This window comes from Talpa occidentalis, unplaced genomic scaffold, assembly GCF_014898055.3.
Source record: "Talpa occidentalis isolate TD23 unplaced genomic scaffold, MPIMG_talOcc4v2.1 talOcc4.12, whole genome shotgun sequence".
NCBI classification, from domain to species: Eukaryota; Metazoa; Chordata; class Mammalia; order Eulipotyphla; family Talpidae; genus Talpa; species Talpa occidentalis.
The window spans coordinates 81,250,561-81,274,347 of record NW_023601212.1 but is presented as its reverse complement, the minus strand read 5'-3'; the positions used below and the strand labels follow the sequence as shown (position 1 = coordinate 81,274,347).

Genomic DNA, 23,787 nt, shown 5'->3' with positions numbered 1-23,787 from the left:
AATCTCTTAATGGAAAAGAGATTAGTGGTTACCATAAAGAAAAGGAAAGTGAAGAGGATAAGGGTGGTCAACTGTATGGTCATGGGTAGACACTTAGGAATTTGGGGGTGATCATGGTGTAATGTATATTGGTTTTGAATTATAATTTTGTACCTATCAAACTTACATAATATTATAAACAGTGTTACTGCAAGAAAACCAATGTTACCTCAAGTGAAAAACAAAAAGAGAGCTTCCTAACAACCATAATCAATAAGATAGATCTCACTGGTCTATGCGAGAACTTTGGTGGTTTAGTGATTGTAGGGGCAGGAAGGTACAGAGCAGGTTTTCTATGATTTGAGCAGACCAGGTAAAGGAGGAGTCTTGGAGCCCTCGGGGCGGGGGGGGTTCTCAGGCTTTCATTGAGCTTTTACATGTAGTGCAGCAACCAGGTACACAGCAGGCAGGGGTGCCCGAAGGCCAGCAGGCCTCCAAGCCCCGGGCAAGTCTTCACTCTGGGCTTCTCTGGCATTCTTTTTCCTCTTCTCTCTCCTGCCTCTTCTGCTTCTGCTTCTCTCACACAGTATCTCAATACTGAGCCATGGCCCACAGAATAACTATATCAATGTAACAAAATGCAGGTCCTCCATCAGGCAGGGAAATCCTAATGGTGGAGGGCAGAAAAGCCTGAAAATCATTTACCCTACAGTGATTCAGCACAGGGTTATGGGGCTAGGGACCCTGAGACCAAATCCCAATTTTACTACCTTTTGACTGTGTGGTCTCAGGCAAATCACTTCAACAATCTGTGCTTATAAATCTCTTTAAAAATGATGGTAAAATACTATATGCATTATAGCATTTTTAAAATGATTTATTTATTTATTTATGTAAGAACTGGGGTACAGGGCTGAGGTGTGGGAGGGGGAGAGAATTTCACCAGAGAGAGTGGGGAACAGAACAGGCAGAATGACCGAAATACACTGCTGAGGGGAGCAGCAGGCAAGACAGGAGAGGTCTGCCACACCATGTGGGTATCTCCCTGGCCTGCCGGGGATCGAACTTGCACTGCAGAGGCTGTGGACAGCTTCACAGCGCTGCGCTCAACCCCCTGCACCACCAGGGAGGCCTATGCATTATAGCATTTTGTGAGAATTCAGTAAGTTAGTGTTTTAAAGCCCACAGGATAGTGTCTTAGTGTTGACTACAATTATAGCCTTTGAGTGATGCTGTCTCTCCCCAGCACTCTCCTTACAGCCTTTGCTGCATCCTTATTACGGAGAGTATAAATCAGAGGGTTCAGGGTGGGAGTGATGATGCTGTAGAACAGAGAACCAACTTTGTCTTGCAGTGGTGTGTGCTGGGACCTGGGTCTCATATATGAGAAGATGGAGGCACCAAAAAAAAAAGAAACTACTATGAGGTGAGAACTGCAAGTACCAAAGGCATTTCTCTTACTCCCAGCTGAACGCATCTGAATGACACTGTGGATGATAAAGACATAAGATGTAGCAACCAGGAGGATGGGGAGAAGGATTAAAATGATGCCACTGATGTACACTGTGGTCTCATAAACAGTAACATCTCCACATACCAACTTCACAACAGCTGGAAGCTCACAGTAGAAGTGGTGGATATTTCGAGGTCCACAGAAAGGGAAATGCATCAAGGTCACTGTGAGAATTAAGGAGATCATGGATCCTCCCAACCATGACATGACAGCCATCATCAGTGTCACCTTTCTGTTCATGAGAATAGTGTAATGCAAAGGATGGCAGATGGCAACATAGCGGTCATAGGACATGAGAGTTAGGAGAAGACACTCAGCACAACCCATAGTCAAATAGAGGAAATGCTGGGTTGCACAACCCACAAAGGAAATGACCTTCTTGCCAGATAGGTAGTTGGTCGCCATCTTGGGGATGGTGGTAGACACGTGCATCAGATCCATGAGGGAGAGCTGGCTGAGCAGGAAGTACATGGGTTTGTGCAGCCGGGGGTCAGCGCAGATGAGGAGAATGGTGAGGGCATTGCCACTCACTGCAACAAGGAAGACCAGCATGGTCAGGGAGAAAAGGAAGACATGTGTGAGGGAGTCATCAAAGAGTCCTTCCAGGATGAAATCTACCACCGAGGTCTTATTCCTCTGCCACATCTCCCTTTCCTCGGTCCCTGGGAAATCAGGAATGTGATATCTGAAGTACTGTCATTCAACATACCTGAGAATTAGCACCTTTTTCTCAAAGAATTTTTGAAGAACAAATTTCCAATTTATAATTACCAATGGCTCTAATTATTGACATAACCTTTTTTAAAAAGAGAGAACATAGTTTCTCTTCACAAACTTTATCACTTTAAAATTCCAGAATATCTACACTGTATTAAGTACCAAGTTTCAAAACAAGACTTCCTTCTCATTAAGTAGGGAGGAGAGACACACACGTGTATATTTATATGTATCTCTTTATAAGTATATTATCTATCCTATATTAAATGCAGATATACTTTTTATAAGTAACTATATATTTTTTAAAAAATACATCCGTCAACATTTAGAGAAACTGAACAAGAGACTTATACATACATAGTCTTTCAGTGGATTGTACAGAAATTTGGCAAAATTGTATATGCAGTTGTGGAAGCTGGTTTGGCAGTCTGTGTAAGTCTGTCACCTTTGTTTCTTACACTAGAACTTGGAGTCCATAGGGAGAGTGTTCAGAAAAGGATCATGGCTATAAAGTGTGGAAAGTCAATAGCAGGCTGGAACCTACAACCAGGGGCTGTGCCCCCCACACATGAAATCAGTCTTGTTTTGTTATTCTGGAATTGGTGGCGTGCTTACCTTCCCATTTTCTCCATCACGCTGAAACAACTGGTTTCTAGAACAGTGGATTGGCCTTTTGACAATTCAGTTACAATAGCTAAGTAAGCAGCACCTTGCACTGCTAGAGAAGTGTCTTCCTGGAGGTGATACTTATTCAAATTTGTACATCCATTACCAGTGGCGTTTATCCCATAGTCAGCATTCATAAGACTTGGGCTCAAGAAGTAGAAGTAGGAACAAGCTACTCGCTACAACCGCTATAATACCCACCAGCAAAATTTTTGTGCCTTTTCCTGTACATGCTTTGCTGTTTTAGAGTTCTCAGTTCCAAGGCAGAAATCTCTACCAGGGCACAAACAATAATTCCATTCACTGGAGTTGAGAACGATCTCTGCCTCTTTGGGCTTCTCCTGTCAGTGAATCAACAGGCAATGAATAGTATAGTAACCGGCTGGTGTGATTGACACTCACTGGCAAGGAGGTTGAGTTGCCGCTATGCCACAGGGATGAGGAGGAGCATGTCTGGATTTCTGCATTGCTGGAAATATACTAGGGTGATTTTCTGTCCTGAAGTGTTCTGTGATAAAAGCCAGTGGGAAACTATAACAATCTATTTCACATAGGACTACTAATGACCAAAATTTTTCAAATGAAGGTTTGGACAAGGAACCATGACTAACAGTGAGCAAAGGAAATAAGGGATGGTTAGCGAAAGGACGTGGTTATAAACACCAGATATGACCATGTGAGCAACTGCAGAAGTAAAAACTGTTTTAGTTATAGGTGTTTCTTCCCTATTTTGATGATGTTCAGTAGATACACATATTAATCAATTATTGTTTTATTTCCCACTGTCATCCTCTTCTAATTAAGATATTTTAATATATATTAATATATATCAATGATAGTTAACTTTATATCTCAGTACTAAGTAACAAGATATAAAAGGGGAGTATGAATCAGATAAGAGTAGAAGGAATTTTACCTAAAGATAAAAAAGGATTTCGTATCCTCTTTGGGATAAAGGGTTGGTGCCTTTTTATCCTCTTCTAGAGGAAAAAGTTAACATGCTCTCTATTGTCCCCTTGTCATGTTAGTTGGAAGGATAACTTGGTACTGTATTTGGAGATTAAGAATGGTTTTAAGAGATGTACATGCTTCCACATTGACAGATAACAAAGCCTCCGTACTTCACACTTGGAAACAAACAAGTATATTCTTCATTCTCAATCAGAATGACAAAAATAGGTTCATGATATTTAATCAACCAAATTCCCCAATTGTCCCTTTATCCAAGTCTCTTATGAATATTGATCAGATTCAGGGCTTGATATTTACGGTGAAGGCAAAATTTGTTTTTATCTACATTGATGACCAAAATAATGACACTGTTTCTTTTGTGGTTTTTTTTCTCCTGAAGATCTCCCTAGATCTCTGCGCATTCTAGATTCTCTACTACTATCTGAAGTAAAGAAATCAGAACTACATGCATTGTCCAATTAAAAAAGAGCCACTTTTATCTCTCTCCCTATTAATGCAGCTACTTGGCTGTCGCCTCACACTTATTTAATTGCAGCCTTTTCTGGACTAAAAGCTCAACTTTGCCTGATCACTCCAACCCAGTTAAGATATCTACATGTTTCCCTTTAACTTAAGTGTCCAAGCAGCTCCCTATCTCCTTCCTCATTAGCTCTGGCTCCCTCTGTTATCATTATAGCATAAATTTCCCACCCCCTGACTCATATCTCACATTCTCCTCTAGATGACACTCCTAATAATTTCCCATCTTGTTTTGTGATCCTCAGATGATTTTTTTTATCTGTCTTCTCGTAAACTTTTCCTCCTAGATTGATGAAATATGACCCTTTGACTGAAGGGATGGAAAAATTACATGACAATGTGAGATGATTCCAGTTTCTAATAAATACACACTGGATAATTTACTCCCCAATATTATCTTACCTGGAATATGCTCTGTAAAGACCTGTGGGTACATCAAGTACAGAAGTGAAATAGAGAGGGCAGAGAAGGTCCGCACTGACTCACACATTGGCTACTGATCATCCAAAGGAGACTTTCCTGGGGTGCGCATCAGAATTTCTTCTCTGACCCAGGAAATCTCCATTTACTAGTGAATGACAAAGAGAATGATGTCTACATACATTGTGGACATAACTAACCTGCAACAGAACGGGAGCAGAAGCAATAGTACATGTAATTCTGTGGTGCTCTTTCAATTTGCTAAGATTTTAATTCCATCAGGACATGTGAAGTAATTGAACTTGACTAAACCTCTACTAGATTGCTCTTTCAGTCATGAATATGCTTCCTCTACCTCTAAAGTTATATGTAAGCTGTCTCTGCATCCCAAAATGGCAATGAGAGTAGGAGCAACAGGAATTTCCTTTAATGTTATCTGATTAAGAAGCTACAGTTATATGTGCGTAATGATTTATGAGTCCACAGTCAAAAGAAAAATCTATTCTAATTTTTCTGCTACTTTGGGTCACTCCAGGCACTTTTTGCTTGGATTTACACTCTTTTCCTACTTAATGAAATAAGAATTTTGGCTCTAGCACTGTTATTTTAAGCTCTTCCCTCCCTCACTGCATGAATGCTTCCTCAGCAGAAATCACGGGGGTTAGAAGGAGGACACACTTGGTCTGATAGGAACCAATCATGAAGGGTAAGGAGCATCTCCTGTAAAAATAAACCTTACCCCTAACTCAGAGGACCTATGATGTCAACTGAGATAAATTGAGGACACTTAGCATATGGCATCAGGGATTCCAACCCAGAGGACAGATCTGAATCTCTGTTGGAAATCAGTACTGAAGATGCCAATTAGACTTGCTGTAGGCACTGATATAAGCATTCCCAAAGGGCTTAACTTGGAGGTTGTTTTTTAGGGGTCAAGGGAATGAGATGTTGTGAGGAATGAGATTCGGAAGATAACAAGGGAATTGGAATATCTTGGGCCAATTAACCAATTCTAGGACAATTCCTAGACCCTGTGGATAGTTTTTCATCTTAGAACCCAGATCTTTCTACCTTCTTTCCATCCAACCTATTAAACAATCCTAGAAAGACCTAGCTCTATTGCCCACAGGATCCTTTTGAAAAGAAGTCAAGCAGTGAGGCCAGGCAATTACTGCTAGTATTCCCCATCTTTACTGCTGGCCATCCAGAATGTTAATGATCACATTAATTCCATGTGAGACTATGTAGATAAGGGAGCAAAAGAAGAAAATGGCATATTCCTACCCCTCCTTCTTATTTCCTCCTCTCACATTCTCATACCCCATATTTCTATTCATTCTAAAGATAAATTAAGCTATTCTACTTCTCTCACTCTCTCAATTCAGATATTAAAATGTCTTATTTCACAATATATTTTGTGGTTAATTCTTTGAATAGATTCAATTATCACTACTTTCTTCAAAACCTATTGTTCATGCTTTTACCCAGTACTCTCCTTTCACCAGGACATTACATATTTCTAGTGAAGGTAGCTGTGGCATCTATACAATTCATTGATTTCTATTTTGACACTATGTCCCAAACATCATATTGGCTAACATGTGTGGGTCATCAAAAGCAAGCATGGTCCTTCCCCCTCTGGACTTAGAGATAAAACAAATAACTAAACAAGTATAGTATATCTTATTGGGTTAAGAATTTGTCTTAATTGATACTCATCAAATGCAAGTGACATAAAACAACTTATACTAAGGGAATGATGTGGGGTCACAAGAATGAAATACTGCTGGCATTTCATGTTTACACATATTTTTGTTAATAAAAATAATCATGGGAAAGGATCTTTATATCATTACCTTTTTATCATTTTTCAAAGTGCCATTGCCTTTATATGTCTTCATTTAAAGGATATTGAAAAAATTTTGGCAATTCTCTTAAAGATATACTGAGGCATACTTGGTATATACACTAAGTGTTTTTTGTGTCCCCAAAATTCATATGTTGAAAATTAATGCCCACTGTTCTGGTATTTGGAGGTGGGGGGTTTTAGGGGATGATTAGGTCATTAATAGAATTAGTAAGAAAACCCAGAGAACACACACCATCCACCATGATAGAAGATGTCCGTCTAAGAACCAAGAGTTCACTAGACCCAAGGTCTAGAACTCACTAGATACCAAATATGCCAGCACATTAAAATTCAACTTCCCTTTTTTAAAAAAAGATTTATTTATTTATGCATACAAGAGCTGGGGTACAGGCCAGAGAGGCGGGGGGGGGGGTGGGGTGAGAGGATCCACAAGAGACAGGGTGGGGAACAGAACTAGCAGACTGACTGAAATACACTGCTGAGGGGAGCAGCAGACGAGACAGAAGAGGTCTGTCTCACCATGTGGGTTTCTCTCTCTCTGGCCAGCCTGGGATCGAATTCGTGCTGCAGAGGCTGCGGATTGCTTCATAGTGTGGTGCTTAATCCCTTGCACAACCAGGGAGGCCCCAAAATTCAACTTCCCTATCTCCAAAACTGGAAAAAAGATATGTTTGCTGTTTAACTCTCAGCATATATTTTTGTTATAGCAGCTATATGTACTATAACAATGGACTATAGCAAATACAATTGGTGCTTAGAGGCCAGGGATAAAATTAGAACACTGATTTTGTGTTAACTACTCCATTTTTGAATAATCATAATCAAAGAGCATCAGAAGTCTGAACCCTTGAGAAATATTAGAGGTTTACCAGATTGATTTAATGAGTTCAATCCATTCTAATTTTATACTAAAGACAACTACCACTGCAATCATTGAGAGATGCTGTCTCTCCCCAGCACTCTCCTCACAGCCTTTGCTACGTCCTTATTGCGGAGAGTATAAATCAGAGGGTTCAGTGAGGGAGTGATGATACTGTAGATCAGAGAACCAACTTTGTCTTGCAGTGGAGTGCGCTGGGACCTGGGTCTCATATATGAGAAGATGCAGGCACCAAAATAGAGAGAAACCACAGTGACATGAGAGCTACAAGTAGCAAAGGCATTTCTCTTACTCCCAGCTGAACGCATCTGAATGACACTGTGGATGATAAAGACATAAGATGTAGCAACCAGGAGGATGGGGAGAAGGATTAAAATGATACCAGTGACGTACACTGTGGTCTCATAAACAGTAACATCTCCACATACCAACTTCACAACAGCTGGAAGCTCACAGTAGAAGTGGTGGATATTTCGAGGTCCACAGAAAGGGAAATGCATCAAGGTCACTGTGAGAATTAAGGAGATCATGGATCCTCCCAACCATGACATGACAGCCATCATCAGTGTCACCTTTCTGTTCATGAGAATAGTGTAATGCAGAGGATGGCAGATGGCAACATAGCGGTCATAGGACATGAGAGTTAGGAGAAGACACTCAGCACTACCAATAGACAAATAAAAGAAGTGTTGGGTTGCACAACCCACAAAGGAAATGACCTTCTTGCCAGATAGGTAGTTGGTCGCCATCTTGGGGATGGTGGTAGACACGTGCATCAGATCCATGAGGGAGAGCTGGCTGAGCAGGAAGTACATGGGTTTGTGCAGCCGGGGGTCAGCACAGATGAGGAGAATGGTGAGGGCATTGCCACTCACTGCAACAAGGAAGACCAGCATGGTCAGGGAGAAAAGAAAGACATGTGTGAGGGAGTCATCAAAGAGTCCTTCCAGGATGAAGTATACCACTGAGGTCTTATTTCTCTGCCACATTTCCCCTTCTTCAGGCCCTGGGAAAACAAGTAGAGATGAACAACATGCTGTCAGAAATCCTGGGGTTCAGTAAATCTGGCAGCAACATCTTTTAATAGGGAATTTTTGAAGATAAGTTTTTCTATCTCTAATTTTTCAATAGCTATGATGATTGAAATAACCACTTAAAAAGAAAATTAAAATGACACACAGAACTTAGGAAACTCACTTATGCACTCTTCCACCAATGAATTTCAAAGGTAATTAAGGAATGAATCCACAGTCCGATGGTGAGAGGCAGGAGGTGAGCTATGGGTAATGACGCAGACCCTCCACGCTCTCTGCAAGCGCTCTATTCTCCCCAGACCACCACATATCACAACCTGGAAGCTCTCCAGGCCTTGTCCTGTTGGGATTTTGTGGCAACCTCATCACATAGACATGACTGATTTATTCTTGGCCATTGAGGAACGATTCAACTTCCAGTCCCTCACCCCTTGCAGGAGGTCAGGGGGCTAGGACTGAAATTTCCACCCTTTATTCTTGTTGGCTTGCTGACAGCCAGCCCCCATCCTGAGGTGTTTTCCAAAAGTTATCTTCCTAACATAGTAACAGGCAACTTAAAGACTCTCAACACTTAGGAAATACAAGGCTTTTTTTTTTTTTTTTAATTTATTTATACAAGCACTGGGTACAGTCAGAAGCTCGGGAGGGTGAGAGAATTCACCAGAGCCAGAGCGGGGAGCAGAGCAGGCAGAAGGACCGAAGTACACTGCTGAGCGGAGCAGCGGGCGGCAGGAGAGGTCTGCTCGCCATGCGGGACCCTCCTCCGGTGGCCGGGGAGCAGCCGGGGATCGAACCGACGCTGCAGAGACTGCGAACAGCTTCGCAACCCAGCGCTCAACCGCTGCGCCACCAGGGAGGCCCAGAAATACAAGGCTTTTGGGGGAGCTGTGAAACAAGAACTGTGGGTAAAGACCTAATATGTATGAGAAATATACTTTGGTCATCTGAATGACCAAAATATGTACATTACCTACAAATAGCAATATTTTAATATGTTAACCAGACACTTTCATTTTCTTCTCCATGTTCATCCTCTTTTCTAACATAAGATATATTAATAGTTAATCTCTTAATTCACAATTCATATTACAGGAAATAAAAAGGGGAGTATTTTCAGATAGGATTATAATACATTTGACCCAGGATAAATAAGAGATTTTATATCCTCATGTGGGGAAAGAATGGTGTGTTTTATATCCTGTTCTTGGGACAGGTTAACATGCTTTGTTTGTACATGAAATATTGATAGTTGTGCCATGCTAGATGGAAGATAAGTTGGTATTGTCATTACCTGGAGATTTAAAGTGACACACGTGTGCTAGGATGAGACATACCAAAGTCACTACGCTATGTACTTATAAACAATAATAGATGTGTCCAGTGTAGACCCAAGAGTCTTCAACTTCTGGATCAGGCTGATTAAACTAGGATTATAACTTCTAACTGGACAAATATCGAAGTCCTTAATCCTATCATATAAATTCTGATCAAAAGAGCTTGATTCTAGATGAAGTCCAACTTAAACAAAAAAATCTAAATTGATGACTAATATATCCACCCTACCCCTTTTCATGTTTTTCTTAAAACATTTCCCTAGATCTTCCAGATTATCCAGATTATCTAAAACTCTATAAAGTAAAGAACTTAGAACTGAATGCATTATTCACAGGATAATTGGACAAGAATCATTTAAGTTCAAGGCAATCTTTAATACTAAGATACACTGTTAATGTAGTATCTTAATGTAGTCTCTCTCACTGTTAATGTAGTCTAGGATTTAATCTTTTTGGCCATGACCTCATACTGTTATATTAAACTCAGCTTTATGGGGACTCAGAGCCAAATTTCCCTAAGCTCCCCCTGATCACACCAACCCAGCCAAGTTATCCACACATTTCCTTTATATAAAAGTATTCACAGACTTCCTTATCTCTTTGCTCATTACTTTCCATCTTTCTCTGTAGATCTCCATAGTGTTAGATTCTCCATCATCTGATTCATGTCGGGGAAGACATGTTAGGTAACCTTTCCAATAACTTCACATTCTGATTTCTGACCCTCAAGTGGCTTTTCTTCTCCTCCTTCTCTAGAAGCTGTCCTTCTAAACTGTCCAGATGTCACCCTATGAATTAACCCATGGAGAAATAAACTAAAATGGTAGGAGATGCCCAAGTTTCAAATGAAGGATTTTCTGCACAGCTCATCCCATAACATCCCAACATAAGCTTACCTGGAATTTTCTCTGCAGAGACTTGTAGGCAGGACACGAGTAACAGTGAAATGCAGAAGACAGGGTAGGTCCACACCGACTCACACATTGGCTTCTGATCATCCAAAGTAGCCTTTCCTGGAGTGCTCAGAAGAATTCCTTCTCTGACCCTATGAACCTCCAATTACTGGTTACATGTTTAAAGAAAACTGTCCTACACGTTCATTTTTTACAGTAATGACCTTTTGTCATAATAACACCAAGGACAGCAATATTTGTAATTCTGTGATGATCTTGTAGTCTATGTTTAGATTTTGAGTTCTACTATTACATAGCAGTACAGGTTATGTACCTTTTTAATCTCTACTAGCTGCAACTTGAATCATGTGAATGCTTCTGCTCCCTCTAAATGTGCATGTAAGTCATGTGTCTACCCCAAAATGAGAATGATAGTTTGGAAGGTAAGAATTTCCATTAATGTTTCCTGATTAAGAAGCTACATTTGCTGCCATCTTACTCATCACTGAGTCCACCGTCAAGAGAAATTCTCTTCTGGTGTTTCTGCTATTTTGAATCACTCCAGGCACTGTTTGCTTGGCTTTGCAACTCCTTTCCTACCTAATAAAATTAAAAAATTGCCTCTGGCATTGTTTTTTAAGCCTGTCCCTCACTGCATGAATGCTTCCTCAGCAGAAATCACGGGGGTTAGAAGGAGGACACACTTATTCTGATAGGAACCAATCATGAGGGCGAAGAAGCACCTCCTGTAAAAATAAATCTTACCCCTAACCCAGAGGACCTATGATGTCAACTGAGACAAATTGAGGACACTTAGCATATGGCATCAGGGATTCCAACCCAGAGGACATACCTGAATCTCTGTTGGAAATCAGTACTCAAGATGCCAATTAGACTTGCTGTAGGCACTGATATAAGCATTCCCAAAGGGCTTAACTTGGAGGTTGTTTTTTAGGGGTCAAGAGAATGAGATGTTGTGAGGAATGAGACTCTGGAAATAATAAGGGGTTATCTTGGGCCAATTAACCATGGAGAGAAACAATTCCTAGAATCTGTATAGTTTTTTATCTTAGAACCCAGAGCTCTCTAGCTTCATTCCACCCAACCTATTAAGACAATCTGAGAAAGACCTAGCTCTATTGCCCATAGGATCCTTTTGAAAAGTCAAGCAGTGGGGCCAGGCAATTACTAGCATTCTCCACCCTCACTGCTGGTCATCCAAAATGTGAATGATTACATTAATTACATGTGAGAAGATGTGGGTAAAGGAGTAAAAGAAGAAAGTGGCATGGTCCTATACCTCCTTCTTATTTACTCCTCTCACATTCTTATACCCCAATGTAGGGTAAGTGAAAAATTAATCAGGGTTTTCCGCCCTCCCGCCATTGCGTTAATGATGGCTCCATGCTTGCCTGATGGCGGACACCTGGAGGAGGGGGTGGGCATGCATCGGTGGGTGCACCTGGGCTGAGACTGGGCTTATAAGGGCGGCATCACAGGGACTCCAGCGAAACCAGGAGAAGAGAGCAGAACCACCAGAGCAGAGAGAACAAGAGTAGCAGAATAGAAGGAGAACGAGAAGCAGCAAGGGAATGAGAGAAGGAGATCACCAGAGAGCCCAGAAAGAGTGAAAACTCATCAAGGGCTGGGAGGCCTGGCAGCCTCCTGGCCCCCCAGTACCCCTGCCTGCCGTGTACCTGGTAAAAGCTCAAGAAAAGCCTGAAAAGCCACCGAGTGCTCCAGGACTCTCATTATCTGTCTGCTCGGATCATAGACATCCTGCTTTGTGCATTCCTGCCCCTACACCCGTATTCCTATTCATTCTAAAGATAAGTTAAGCTATTCTACTTCTCTCTCTCAACTCAGATATTGAAATGTCTTATTTCACTAATGTATTTTGTTGTTAATTCTTTGAATAGATTCAATTTATCACTGCTAACTTCAAAACCTATTGTTTACACTTTTACCCAGTGGTCTCCTTTCACCAGGATATTACATATTTCTAGTGAAGGTAGCTGTGGCATCGATACAATTCATTGATTTATATTTTGAAACTTGCTATGTCCCAAGCATCATACTGGCTAGCATGTGTGGGTGACCAACAAGCAAGCATGGTCCTTCCCTCTTTGGACTTAGAGATAAAACAAATAACTAAGCAAGTGTAGTATATCTTATTGGGTTAAGAATTTGTCTTGGGGCCTCCCTGGTGGTGCAGAGGTTAAAGTCTCAGTGCTATCAAGGTATTGCCAGCCACTGCAGCCAGAGTTTGACACATATGGCACAGCAGACCTCTCCTGTCTCACCTGCTGCTCCCCTCAGCAGTGCATTTCAGTAGATCCACCTGTTCTACTCCCCACTCTCTTTGGTGAATCCTCTCACCCCATGACTCTCTGGCCTATACCCCAGTTCTTGTATGCATAAATAAACCTTTTTTAAAAAAGAATTTGTCTGAATTCATGCTCTTCAAATGCAAGTGACATAAGACAAGGTATGCTATCCAAGGGAATGATGTGGGGTCAACAATGAACTAGGTAAACTGAACCCAGAATCAGCTAGATCTGGAAACTTCAATAATGTTGACTTGGTCTTAGTGTCTGTGTTAATGTCACTCTCTCAGGCATTTTCACAGGAGTTTAAATATATAGCTGGAAGCTTGGATGCCCTACTTATGACTTGAAATTCAGTAGTCCTCCACCACTGGTTCAGAAAATTCCAGAAAGAAATTTTTCAAAACAATTTTAGGTTGGTGACATATTTGATTCCATCACTCTATCTCAGAGCTTACAGTGAAATAGTGGACCTATCCAGGACAGGTGCCCATCACATGGATTTAAAAGAGTAGGATCAACAAACACACACACAAGTGTGACTGTGAGGGGTGACTTTAAGAGAAGGGAAGGTTTGCATAAATAAATAAGAACAATTAGTAAATTATGACAAGGACGTATTCACTAAGCTAGGGCAAAAGTGGCAGGTTGCCTGCTAGACTGGGTCATAAGGGGTGTTAAGCTAAGCTTTCTAAATTAAGGTAAGGAATAGGGGGTGTTAGAAGGTGGTAACAGAAGATAAAAAGAGATGTAGGTAAATATAAAGACAACGGGATATTCAAAATCCAGAGTAAGAAATTTGTGTTTTATTTCAGGAGCTGAAAGGAGGCCAGTGTGACAGTGGCTGCAATGGACCAAGGAGGTTTTATTCAGAGCAGAATGTGAGTTATTTGAAAAGTTTTTAGTAAGGAGGTATCAAGAGACGAGTTACATGTTTTGTTCATTTTCAGAATCAATTGGTCATTTGGCTACCTGGGTTCCTTTGATTTCAAATGAGTTTTAGAATAAGTTTTTTTTTAATTCTTTTTTTTTAAAAAGATTTATGTATGCATACAAGAACTGGGGTACAGGCCAGAGGTGTGGGGGGTAAGAGGATTCACAAGAGACAGAGCAGGGAGCAGAACAGGCAGACGACCAAAAACACTGCTGCGGGGAGCAGCAAGTGAGACAGGAGAGGTCTGCTGCATCATGTGGGTTGCTCTCTGGCCAGGGATTGAACTCATGCTGCAGTGACTGTGGACAGCTCCATAGGTTGCATCTTAACCCCTTATGCCACCAGGGAGGCCCTAGAATAAGTTTTTTATTTCTGAAACATGCCCTTTGGATTGACCGGATTGCATTGAAACTGCAGGTCACTTTGAGCAGTATGGATGACTTGATATTATTAGGTCTTCCAATCCATGAAAACAGGGTATCTTTTCATTGATTGATCGCTTTAATTTGTTTCCACAGTTCTGTAGTTTTCCGAGTACAAATCTTTCCTTTCTTGGATAAGTTAATTCCAATTTTTTGATTGCTATTGTAGATGTAATTAAATTGGAACCTTGCCTTATACCGTAGGCAAAATTTAACTTAAAATCATCAAAACCTATTGAAATCATTTCACTCATTTGTGGAATGTAAAGAAACAAAGCAAATAAACCAAGATAAAACCTTGGACTCTGACAACATTATGGTTGGGGGAAAGGAGGACTCTGGAAGTGTAAGTGATTGGTTGGTAGTGGGCGGTGCCTGGACTTTTGGTGATGAGTGTGATGTGATATACACAGTCATGGAGGTGACAAACTATACGCCTGAAACCAGACAGTGTTGGAAACTAACTAATGTTACCTAAATTTTAAAAACCTAATACAAGGACTACAACTATAAAACTTTTAAAAAATATTTATTTATGCATACAAGAGCTGGGGTACAGGCCAGAAGTGCAGGGGGTGAGAGGATTCACCAGAGACAGAGTGGGGAGCAGAACAGGCAGACTGACTGAAATACACTGCTGAGGGGAGCAGCGGACGAGACAGGAGAGGTCTGCTGCACCATGTGGGTTTATCTCTGGCTGGGATCTAACTCATGCTGCATAGTGCTGATGCTTAACCCCTTGCACCACCAGGGAGGCCCCTACAACTATAAAACTCTTAGAAGAAAACGTCAGCTCCAAGGCAAGCATCTTGTGGAGGCTGAGTGCCCGCAGCGGCAGTGTGAACCGATCTGGTCTCAGGAAAGTGACTCCCTTCTTCTTCCAGGTCTTTTTTTTTTTTTTTTTTTTTAAAGATTTATTTTTATTTATTTATACAAGCACTGGATACAGTCAGAAGCGCGGGAGGGTGAGAGAATTCACCAGAGCCAGAGCGGGGAGCAGAGCAGGCAGAAGGACTGAAGTACACTGCTGAGGGGAGCAGCGGGCGGCAGGAGAGGTCTGCGCGCCATGTGGGACCCTCCTCTGGTGGCCGGGGAGCAGCCGGGGATCGAACCGGTGCTGCAGAGGCTGCGGGCAGCTTTGCAACCCAGCGCTCACCCGCTGCGCCACCGGGGAGGCCCTTCTTCCAGGTCTTTTAACTCCTCTTTGCCCCATACTGACCAGCTTGGTAACTGTGGAGGAGATCTCAGAATTGCCCAGGTTGGGGGAAATTAGTGAAAAACACAATGAGCCAAGGATATAAATGGCGGCTGGTGTCTGGACCTAAAGTCATCAAGCTTTTTAACCCCTGTTTACCAGCCTGAAGGAATAGTAAAACTCTTAGAAAATTTTTATCTTTGATTCCTGTCTTCCCCTTGTCACTGTCCCAGGACAATAATACAGTAAAATCCTTGCCTGTGGAACTTGCAGTTTTGTAAGTCAGGCAATTAATATAAAGCAAAATGTATACTATTATGCAAATAGTAGACAGGCTCATCAGGGGAGCACATTTTGTCAAGCTTACACCTAACAAGATCAAAAGGAAATGAGAGAGCATTTGGGACTTCCAGGGCTTGGAGAATAATATGTGCACAAGTCAAGTGGACTCTTGTGTATTTAAGAACCATCCAGGGGTTAATGTGCCTGGTAATACAGGAAGCAAGGGGCAGCATGACAGAGGATAAAATGAGTGAAATGTTGCATGGCCAGGGCAGGTACATTCATTCAAGCTAAGCTAAGTACTTTGGATTTTATGTGTGTGCTACAGTCAGATTTTAAAGGGTTATAAGTAGGAATAAAATGATCTAGATTTTGAAACAACATTTAAATCTCCCATGTGGAAGATAAGAGCAGGTTAAGCTGGGGCTGGCTGCTGGTCCACCCCCTCAGCTTCCAGGATGAGCTCTGGTTGTACTCTGGTGACCCCCTCAGCCTCCAGGCTGATCTGGGGCCTGTTGCTGGTAAAACGCCTCAGCCTCCAGGCTGAAGTGTGGCAGTCCTCTGGTCGACCCCATCAAGCTCCAGGCTGAGCTTGGGTAGTCCTCAAGTCCACCCCATCAGCCTCCAGGCTGAGCTGGGGCTACCCTGCTGGTCGAATCCCTCAGTCTCTAGGCTGAACTGGGGCTGGCTGCTGGTTGCCCCACTCAGGCTTCACACTGAGTAGAGATAGTCCTCTGGTAGACCCAATCAGTCTCCAGGGGGTAGTCCTCTGGTACACCACCTCAGCTCCCTGGTGAAATGGTGATCCTGCTGCTTGATCCACTCAGCCTATATGCTGACCTGGTGCTGGCCTGCCACTTGACCCAATCAGTCTGAAATTTGAGCCATCGCTGCCCTGCCGCTAGTCCCCCTCAGCTGATGGGGTCGACGATAGGACTACCCAAACTCAGCCAGGAGACTGATGGGTTCCACTAGAGGACTATCCGACTCAGCTGGAAGGCTGAGTGGGTCAACCAGCAGCTGGCTCCAGCTCAGCCTGGAGGCCGATGGGGTTGACCAGAAGACAACCTAAGCTCAGTCTGGAGACTGGTGAGGTCTACTAGAGGACTTCCTGAGCACAGCTTGGAGGCTGCTGGGGTCAAGCGGCAGGCCATTCTCAGCTCAGATTGGACACTGAGGGGGATGAAGGGCAGGCTGGACCCAGCTCAGCCTGGAAGCTTATGGGGTCGAGCAGCACACAGGCCATGGCTCAGACTTGAGCCTGGAGAATGGGGGGGGTCGAACAACAGCCAGCCACAGCTGAGCCTGCAGTCTGAGGAGGTTGACCAGCAGCAACCCCAGCTCAGCCTGGAGAGTGAGAGTTCAAATGCAGGCAGGCCCAGGGTAAGACTGGAGGCTAAGGGGATCGAGGGCAGGCCTGCCATGGCTCAGGCTGGAGACTAAGTTCTTCGATGACCACAGGACCCAGCTCAGCCTGGAGGCTAAGTGTTCGAAAGCAGGCCAGCCAAGGCTAAGCCTGAAGGCTATGGGATCAAGTAGCAGGCCTGCCATGGCTCAGACTGGAGGCTGAAGGGGGTCGAGCTGCAGGCTGGCCCCAGACCAGCCTGGAGGCTGAGGAGTTTGACCTACAGGTTGGTCCCAGCACAGGCTGGAACCCAAGGGGGTCGAACTGCATGCCATCTCCAGCCCAGCCTGGAGGCTGAGGGGGTCACCCTGTGGCCGCCCCAGCCTAGGCTGTAGGCTGATGAGGTCGACCAGCAGTTCGAACATAGCACAACCTGGAACCTGAGGGTGTTGACCTGAAGCCGGCCCCAGCCCAGCCTCGAGGCTGAGGGGGACAACCCGCAGATTGGCCCCAAAACAGGCTGGAGGCTGAGGGGGTCGCCCTGCAGACCGGTGCCAGCATAGTCTTGAGGCTACCTGGTGGTCCTGCAGGCCAACTCCAGCCCAACCTGGAGGCTGAGGGGGTCGACTAGCAGGCTGAACCCAGCCCAGCCTGGAGGTTGAGTTCAACCTGCAGGTCGTGCCCAGCACAGGCTGGAAGCCCAGGGAGCTGAGGTGCAGGCCAGCCCCAGCAGAGCCTCGAGGCTGGCTGGTCGACCTCTAGGTCGGCTGCAACACAGGCACGAGGCTGACAGGGTCGACCTGCAGGCCATCCCAAGCACAGGATGGAGGCTGAGGGGGTCGACTAGCAGGTCAAACATATTTATTATCTCTCTCCCTAGTAATGTAGACTAGGATTTAATCTTTGTGACCATCTCCCACATTGTTATTTCAAACTCAGCCTCTTGGGGGACAAGCACCCAACTTTCCCCATGCTCCCCCTGATCACACCAACTCAGTCGAGATAGCTGCACATTCCCCTTTTACATAAGTATCCATATATTTCCTCATCTGTTTACTCATTATTTTCATCTTTCTCTTTATATCTCCATAGCATAAATTTTTCCAACTTCTGGCTCATGTCTCTCCCCTTCGCTTAGGTAACTTTCCTAATAATTTTGCATTCTGATTGCTGTCCCTCCAGTTACTTTTCTTAATAGGCAGAAAGTGTCCTAGGGAGTCATAGGAATTAGACGGAGGACAAGCTGGGCCAGATGTGAGTCAGTCATGAGGGAAAAGAAGCACCAACTTTAAGAATAAAACATCCCTTATCCTATAGGACCTCTGACATCACCTGAGGCAAATTAGAACACTAAATATATGGTATTGGCGATCACAACCCATGGGACTCATCCTGAATCTCTTCTGGAAACTAGTACTCAAGATGCCAATTAGAATTGCATGCATTAAGATAAGCACTCCCGAAGGGCTTTACTTGAAGTTTGTTTTGGGGGCCAGGGGAATGATAGAATTTGAGGTGTGTGGCTTGCAGACAACATGGAAAAATCTTCTCCAAGGAACCAATTAGCCATGGAAACAATTCCTAGAGCTCATGGCCAGATTTTAAATTTGGAAGGCAGCTATGCTCACCACTATACCACCAATGTCACACCAGATTTTCAATTTAGAAACAAGAGCTCTATAAACCCTTCCTATCCAGCCCTTTTGATCAGACAGTTCAGAAAGATCTAGTTTCCATTACCCACAGAAACCTTTTGAGGCTTTCCCTATATGACATATTAGAAAAGAAGTCAATAAAATGATGCAGTTATTACCTCTTGTATTTACCTCCATAGCTGTTGATCATACAATAATTTTATAAATCTTAGTGTAACATCTGAAAAGATTTCAGATATTGAAGAAAGTGAAAATTTTACATACGTTCCTTTTTATTTACTCCATTATACTCTCAAGCCCTGCTCTTCTTCTCAAAGCATATGTTAAGCTACTCTTTGTTTCCCTGTCTTAACTCAGATATAAAAATGTCTTGCTTTCTTTTTTTTTTTTAAAGATTTATTTTTATTTATTTATTTATACAAGCACTGGGTACAGTCAGAAGCGCGGGAGGGTGAGAGAATTCACCAGAGCCAGAGCGGGGAGCAGAGCAGGCAGAAGGACCGAAGTACACTGCTGAGGGGAGCAGCGGGCGGCAGGAGAGGTCTGCGCGCCATGTGGGACCCTCCTCCGATGGCCGGGGAGCAGCCGGGGATCGAACTGGCACTGCAGAGGCTGCAGGAAGCTTCGCAACCCAGCGCTCAACCGCTGCGCCACCGGGGAGGCCCAAAAAATGTCTTGCTTTCTTGAGTTTATTTTATTTATTCTTTGAAAACCATAAGACACCAATGAAGGAAATTGCAGAAGTTACAAATAGAAAGACATTCTGTATCATGGAGAAGTACAATTAATATGTCTAGACTACCTAGAGCAATCGAGAAATTCAATGCAATCCCCATCAAAAATTCAATGTAATTTTTCACAGAAATAGAACAAATAATTTTGACATTTGTATGGAACCACAAAAGATCTTGCATAGCCAAAGAAATATTGAGGAAAAAAAAGAACAAAGCTAGAGGTATCATACTCCCTGGTAACAAACTTATAACAAAGCAGTAGAACTCAAAGCAGTATGGTAAAAGAGTGAAAACAGACATTTTGGATAGGGATAGAAAAGCTGGATAGAAATGGGATCAATGGAACAGAATAGAGAACCCAGATGTAAACTCACCTGTGTGTGGACAATTAATTTATGACAAAGGAGTCAAGAAAATATAGTGAAGACTTGTAATCAGGGAAATGCAAATCAAAACTACAATAAGATATCATCTTACTCCAGTGAGAATGGCACATATTAAAAAAACTAGCAACAACAAATGTTGGTGAGGATGTGGAGAAAAAAGAACTCTCCTGCACTGCTGGTGGGAGTGCAAAATGGCCCAACCACTATGGAAAGCTGTGTGGAGATTCCTCAACCTGCTCAAGATGGAGCTTCCATATGATCCAGCAACTCCATTCCTAGGTATTTACCCAAAGGACACAGAAACATTAATTCAAAAGGGCACCTGCACCCCTAAGGTTATAACAGCACTATTTACAATTGCTAAACTATGGAAACAACCCAAATGCCCAAAAATAGATGACTGGATCAAGAAGATGTGGTATATATACACAATGGAATCAAAAAGATAAACTCATGCAATTTGCAGCAACATGGATGGAGCTGGAAGGGATCATACTCAGCAAAATAAGCCAGAAAGAAAAAGGAAAATACAGAATGGTCTCACTCATAGCAGGAATTTAGAAAACCTAAATAAGAGACCAGAAAAAAGACTAATTGCAATAAAGTAAAAGTCAAAATCAGCAAGCAACTATAGAGCAGAGACACAGTACAGTGGGGGGGCAGGGGGAGGAAAAGAGGGATTAGGGTCAGAAAAAGTGTATGGGAATTGTATGGGGAATATAACCAAAATGAAAATGCATACATTATGCAAAAATGAAAAATGATGTAAGAATTATATAAAATAAAATTATTAAAAAAAAAAGAATATATAGTGAAGAAAGTATGGTCTCTTTCAATAGTATTGAGAAAACCAGACATGCAAAGGATGAAACTAGACTGCTATCTTACACCATGCATAAAATTCACCACAAAAGGAATTAAAGACATGAATGTAGGACCTGATGTCATAAAATGCCTAATAGAAAACACGGCAATAAGCCCCTTGACATCATTCGTAGCTATATTTTTGCAGAGCTGACTCCAAAGACAAGGAACAAACAAACATGCATGAACTACTTGTATGGTTAATTCTGTTACCCAAGACTCTACCTAAGTCCTTTTGTATTCTGGGATCTCAATATTAATAGCATTCTTGAATAAACATGAACTTTTGAGAGAATTTAGAAAACTCCCTCCCTGCAGTAACAGAAACTGCCACAAGATGGCAGGGGGGCAACATCAAGCATTAAAACTGGTTAATTGAAGAACACAAAGAAATGGAAAGGTATTTGTGCTCGTGAATCAGAAGAATCAATATTGTCAAAATAACCATTCTACCTAAAGCAATATACATATTCAGCACAATCCTTATTAATGTTCCAATGGCCTTCTTCACAGAATAGAACAAATTATCCTAAAATGATACGGAACCATGAAAGACCTCAGTAAAAAAAACACTTAGAAAAAAGAAAAAAATGGAGGCATCATGCTCCCTGACTACAAATTATACTATGAAGCTACAGGATGTAAGATAGTATGGTAGTAGAATAAAAACATGGACACAGATCAATGCAATAGAAGTGAGAGTTCAGAATTAAAATGATATCTAAGTGGAGAACTAATTTATGACAAAGGAGCCAAGCGCATACAATAGAGAAAGAAAAGTCTCTTTGATGATTGGTTCTGGGGAAACTGGGCAGCCACGTGTAAAAGAATGAGACTAATCATCAGCTTATGCTCAAAATGAAGTAAAGACTTGACTATAAGACTGAATATAAGACTTGAAACCATAATATGCACAGAATAAAACATAGGTTAAAAACTGTTTAACATCAGTCTTAGTGATATCTTTGTGGATTCATCTCTAATAGCAAAAGAAACAAAAGAGAATATAAACAAATGGTTCTACATTGAACTAAAGATCTTCTGGGTCCTCCCTGGTGGCGCAGCGGTTGAGTGCTGGCTTGCGAAGCTGCCCGCAGCCTCTGCAGCACCAGTTCGATTCACCCGGGTGAGGTTCCCACATGGCACACAGACCTCTCCTGCCGCCCGCTGCGCCCCTCAGCAGTGTACTTCATCAGTCTGCCTGTTCTGCTCTCGGCTCTGGCTCTGGTGAATTCTCTCACCTTCCCGTGCTTCTGACTGTACCCAGTGCTTGTATAAATAAATAAATAAATAAATAAATCTTTAAAAAAAAAAATCTTCTGCACAACAGAAAGAAACCATCATTAAAATGGAAAGGCAGCCAACAAAATGCGAGAAGATATTTGCAAATCATATATCAGACAGAGGGTTAGTATCCAAAATTTATAAACTCGTACAACTCAACGACAACAAAAACAACCTGATCAAAAAATGGGAAAAGGATCTAAACAGACATTTCACCATAGGAGAGAGACAGATAGCAAACTGACACACAAAAAGATGCTCTGCATTGCTTATATTTGGAAATGCAAACCAAAGCCACAATGATATTTTACCTCACACTGGTTAGAATGACAATTATCAAAATTAAGAAATAATAAATGTTGGCAGGTATGTGGAGGGGAAAAATACCTTGTCAACTGTTGGTATGACAGTAAATTGGTATAGTCATTATGGGGAACACAATAGAGGATCCTCAAAAATATCTGAAATAGAACTACCTTATGGGTATTTACCTAAAGCACATGAAAACATTAACTCAAAAGTATATTTGTACTCCAATGTTCATTGTAGCACTAGTCACAATAGTGAAGATATAGACACAGTTCAAGTGCCCAAGACAGAGAATGGATAAAGATGTGGTACACACACACACAGTGGAATACCACTCACTCATAAAAAAGATGAAACCTTGCCATATAAGACAAACTGAATAGAGCTTGAGGGGATTACACTAAGTGAAATAAGTCAGAAGGAGAAAGGCAAATACTGTATGATTCCACTCATTTGTGCAATAGAAAGAAAACAAAAACAAACCTTTGGACTATGACAACACAATGGCAGTTACCAGAAGGGGGAAGGTGTAGGAAGCCTGCTTGATTGGTGGTGGGTGGGCATTACCATGCAGTCTTGGAATCTATATAACATTGTAAACTTATGTTACCTCAACTTTTTAAAAAAATGCACCTTTTAATAATGTAGCTTGAAAACATGGAAGAAACTAGAAAAAAGAATGTTACCACAATGCAACAAATGAATAAGGAAAATATATAAAAATGCACAAATAGCAGCTGCTTGAGGAAAGAAATACTTACATCTTTCCAAATGGAAAATGGAGCCAGGCTGAAAATAAATCAAATGCTGGTCGTGTAATTCGTGAACAAGGTCAAGAAAGATACAAAAAAATAGATGGGACCAAAATGAGCAAAGGGAATTGGAGGAAAATAAGCATTCAGTTGCTGACAAACCCAGATTACACATACAAATAAGAAATAAGAAAAAAAATTAGAGCAGAAATAAAATACTTAGGAATAAATTTAACCAAAGAAGGACCACAATTGAAAATTGAAAACTACTAATCAGTGTTGAAATAAATTTAAAAAATTTAAATAAAAGCAAAGACATCATGTATTTATGGATTAGAAGATTTAATATTTAATATTGTTATGATGGCAATATCCCCCATATTACTCAGAGTCAATGCAATCCTTATCAAAATTCCCACAACCTTTTTACAAAAATGGAATTCCAAGGTATTCCAAATAACCAAAACAATATTGGCAGGGAAAAGAACAACATAAGGTTCA

General features: G+C 41.9%; 2 protein-coding genes across 2 annotated transcripts; both read right to left on the bottom strand.

The window, feature by feature from the left end:
- Nucleotides 1-1,192: 1,192 nt before the first annotated feature.
- LOC119242338 (olfactory receptor 2AE1-like) lies at nt 1,193-2,137 on the bottom strand. Its single transcript, XM_037508061.1, has one exon. It carries the CDS (start codon nt 2,135-2,137, stop codon nt 1,193-1,195), a length of 945 nt encoding a protein of 314 aa, XP_037363958.1.
- A 5,449-nt stretch (nt 2,138-7,586) lies between these two features.
- On the bottom strand, nt 7,587-8,525 carry LOC119241620 (olfactory receptor 2AE1-like). Its single transcript, XM_037507038.1, has one exon. The coding sequence runs from the start codon at nt 8,523-8,525 to the stop codon at nt 7,587-7,589; it is 939 nt and encodes a 312-aa protein (XP_037362935.1).
- Nucleotides 8,526-23,787: the final 15,262 nt, after the last annotated feature.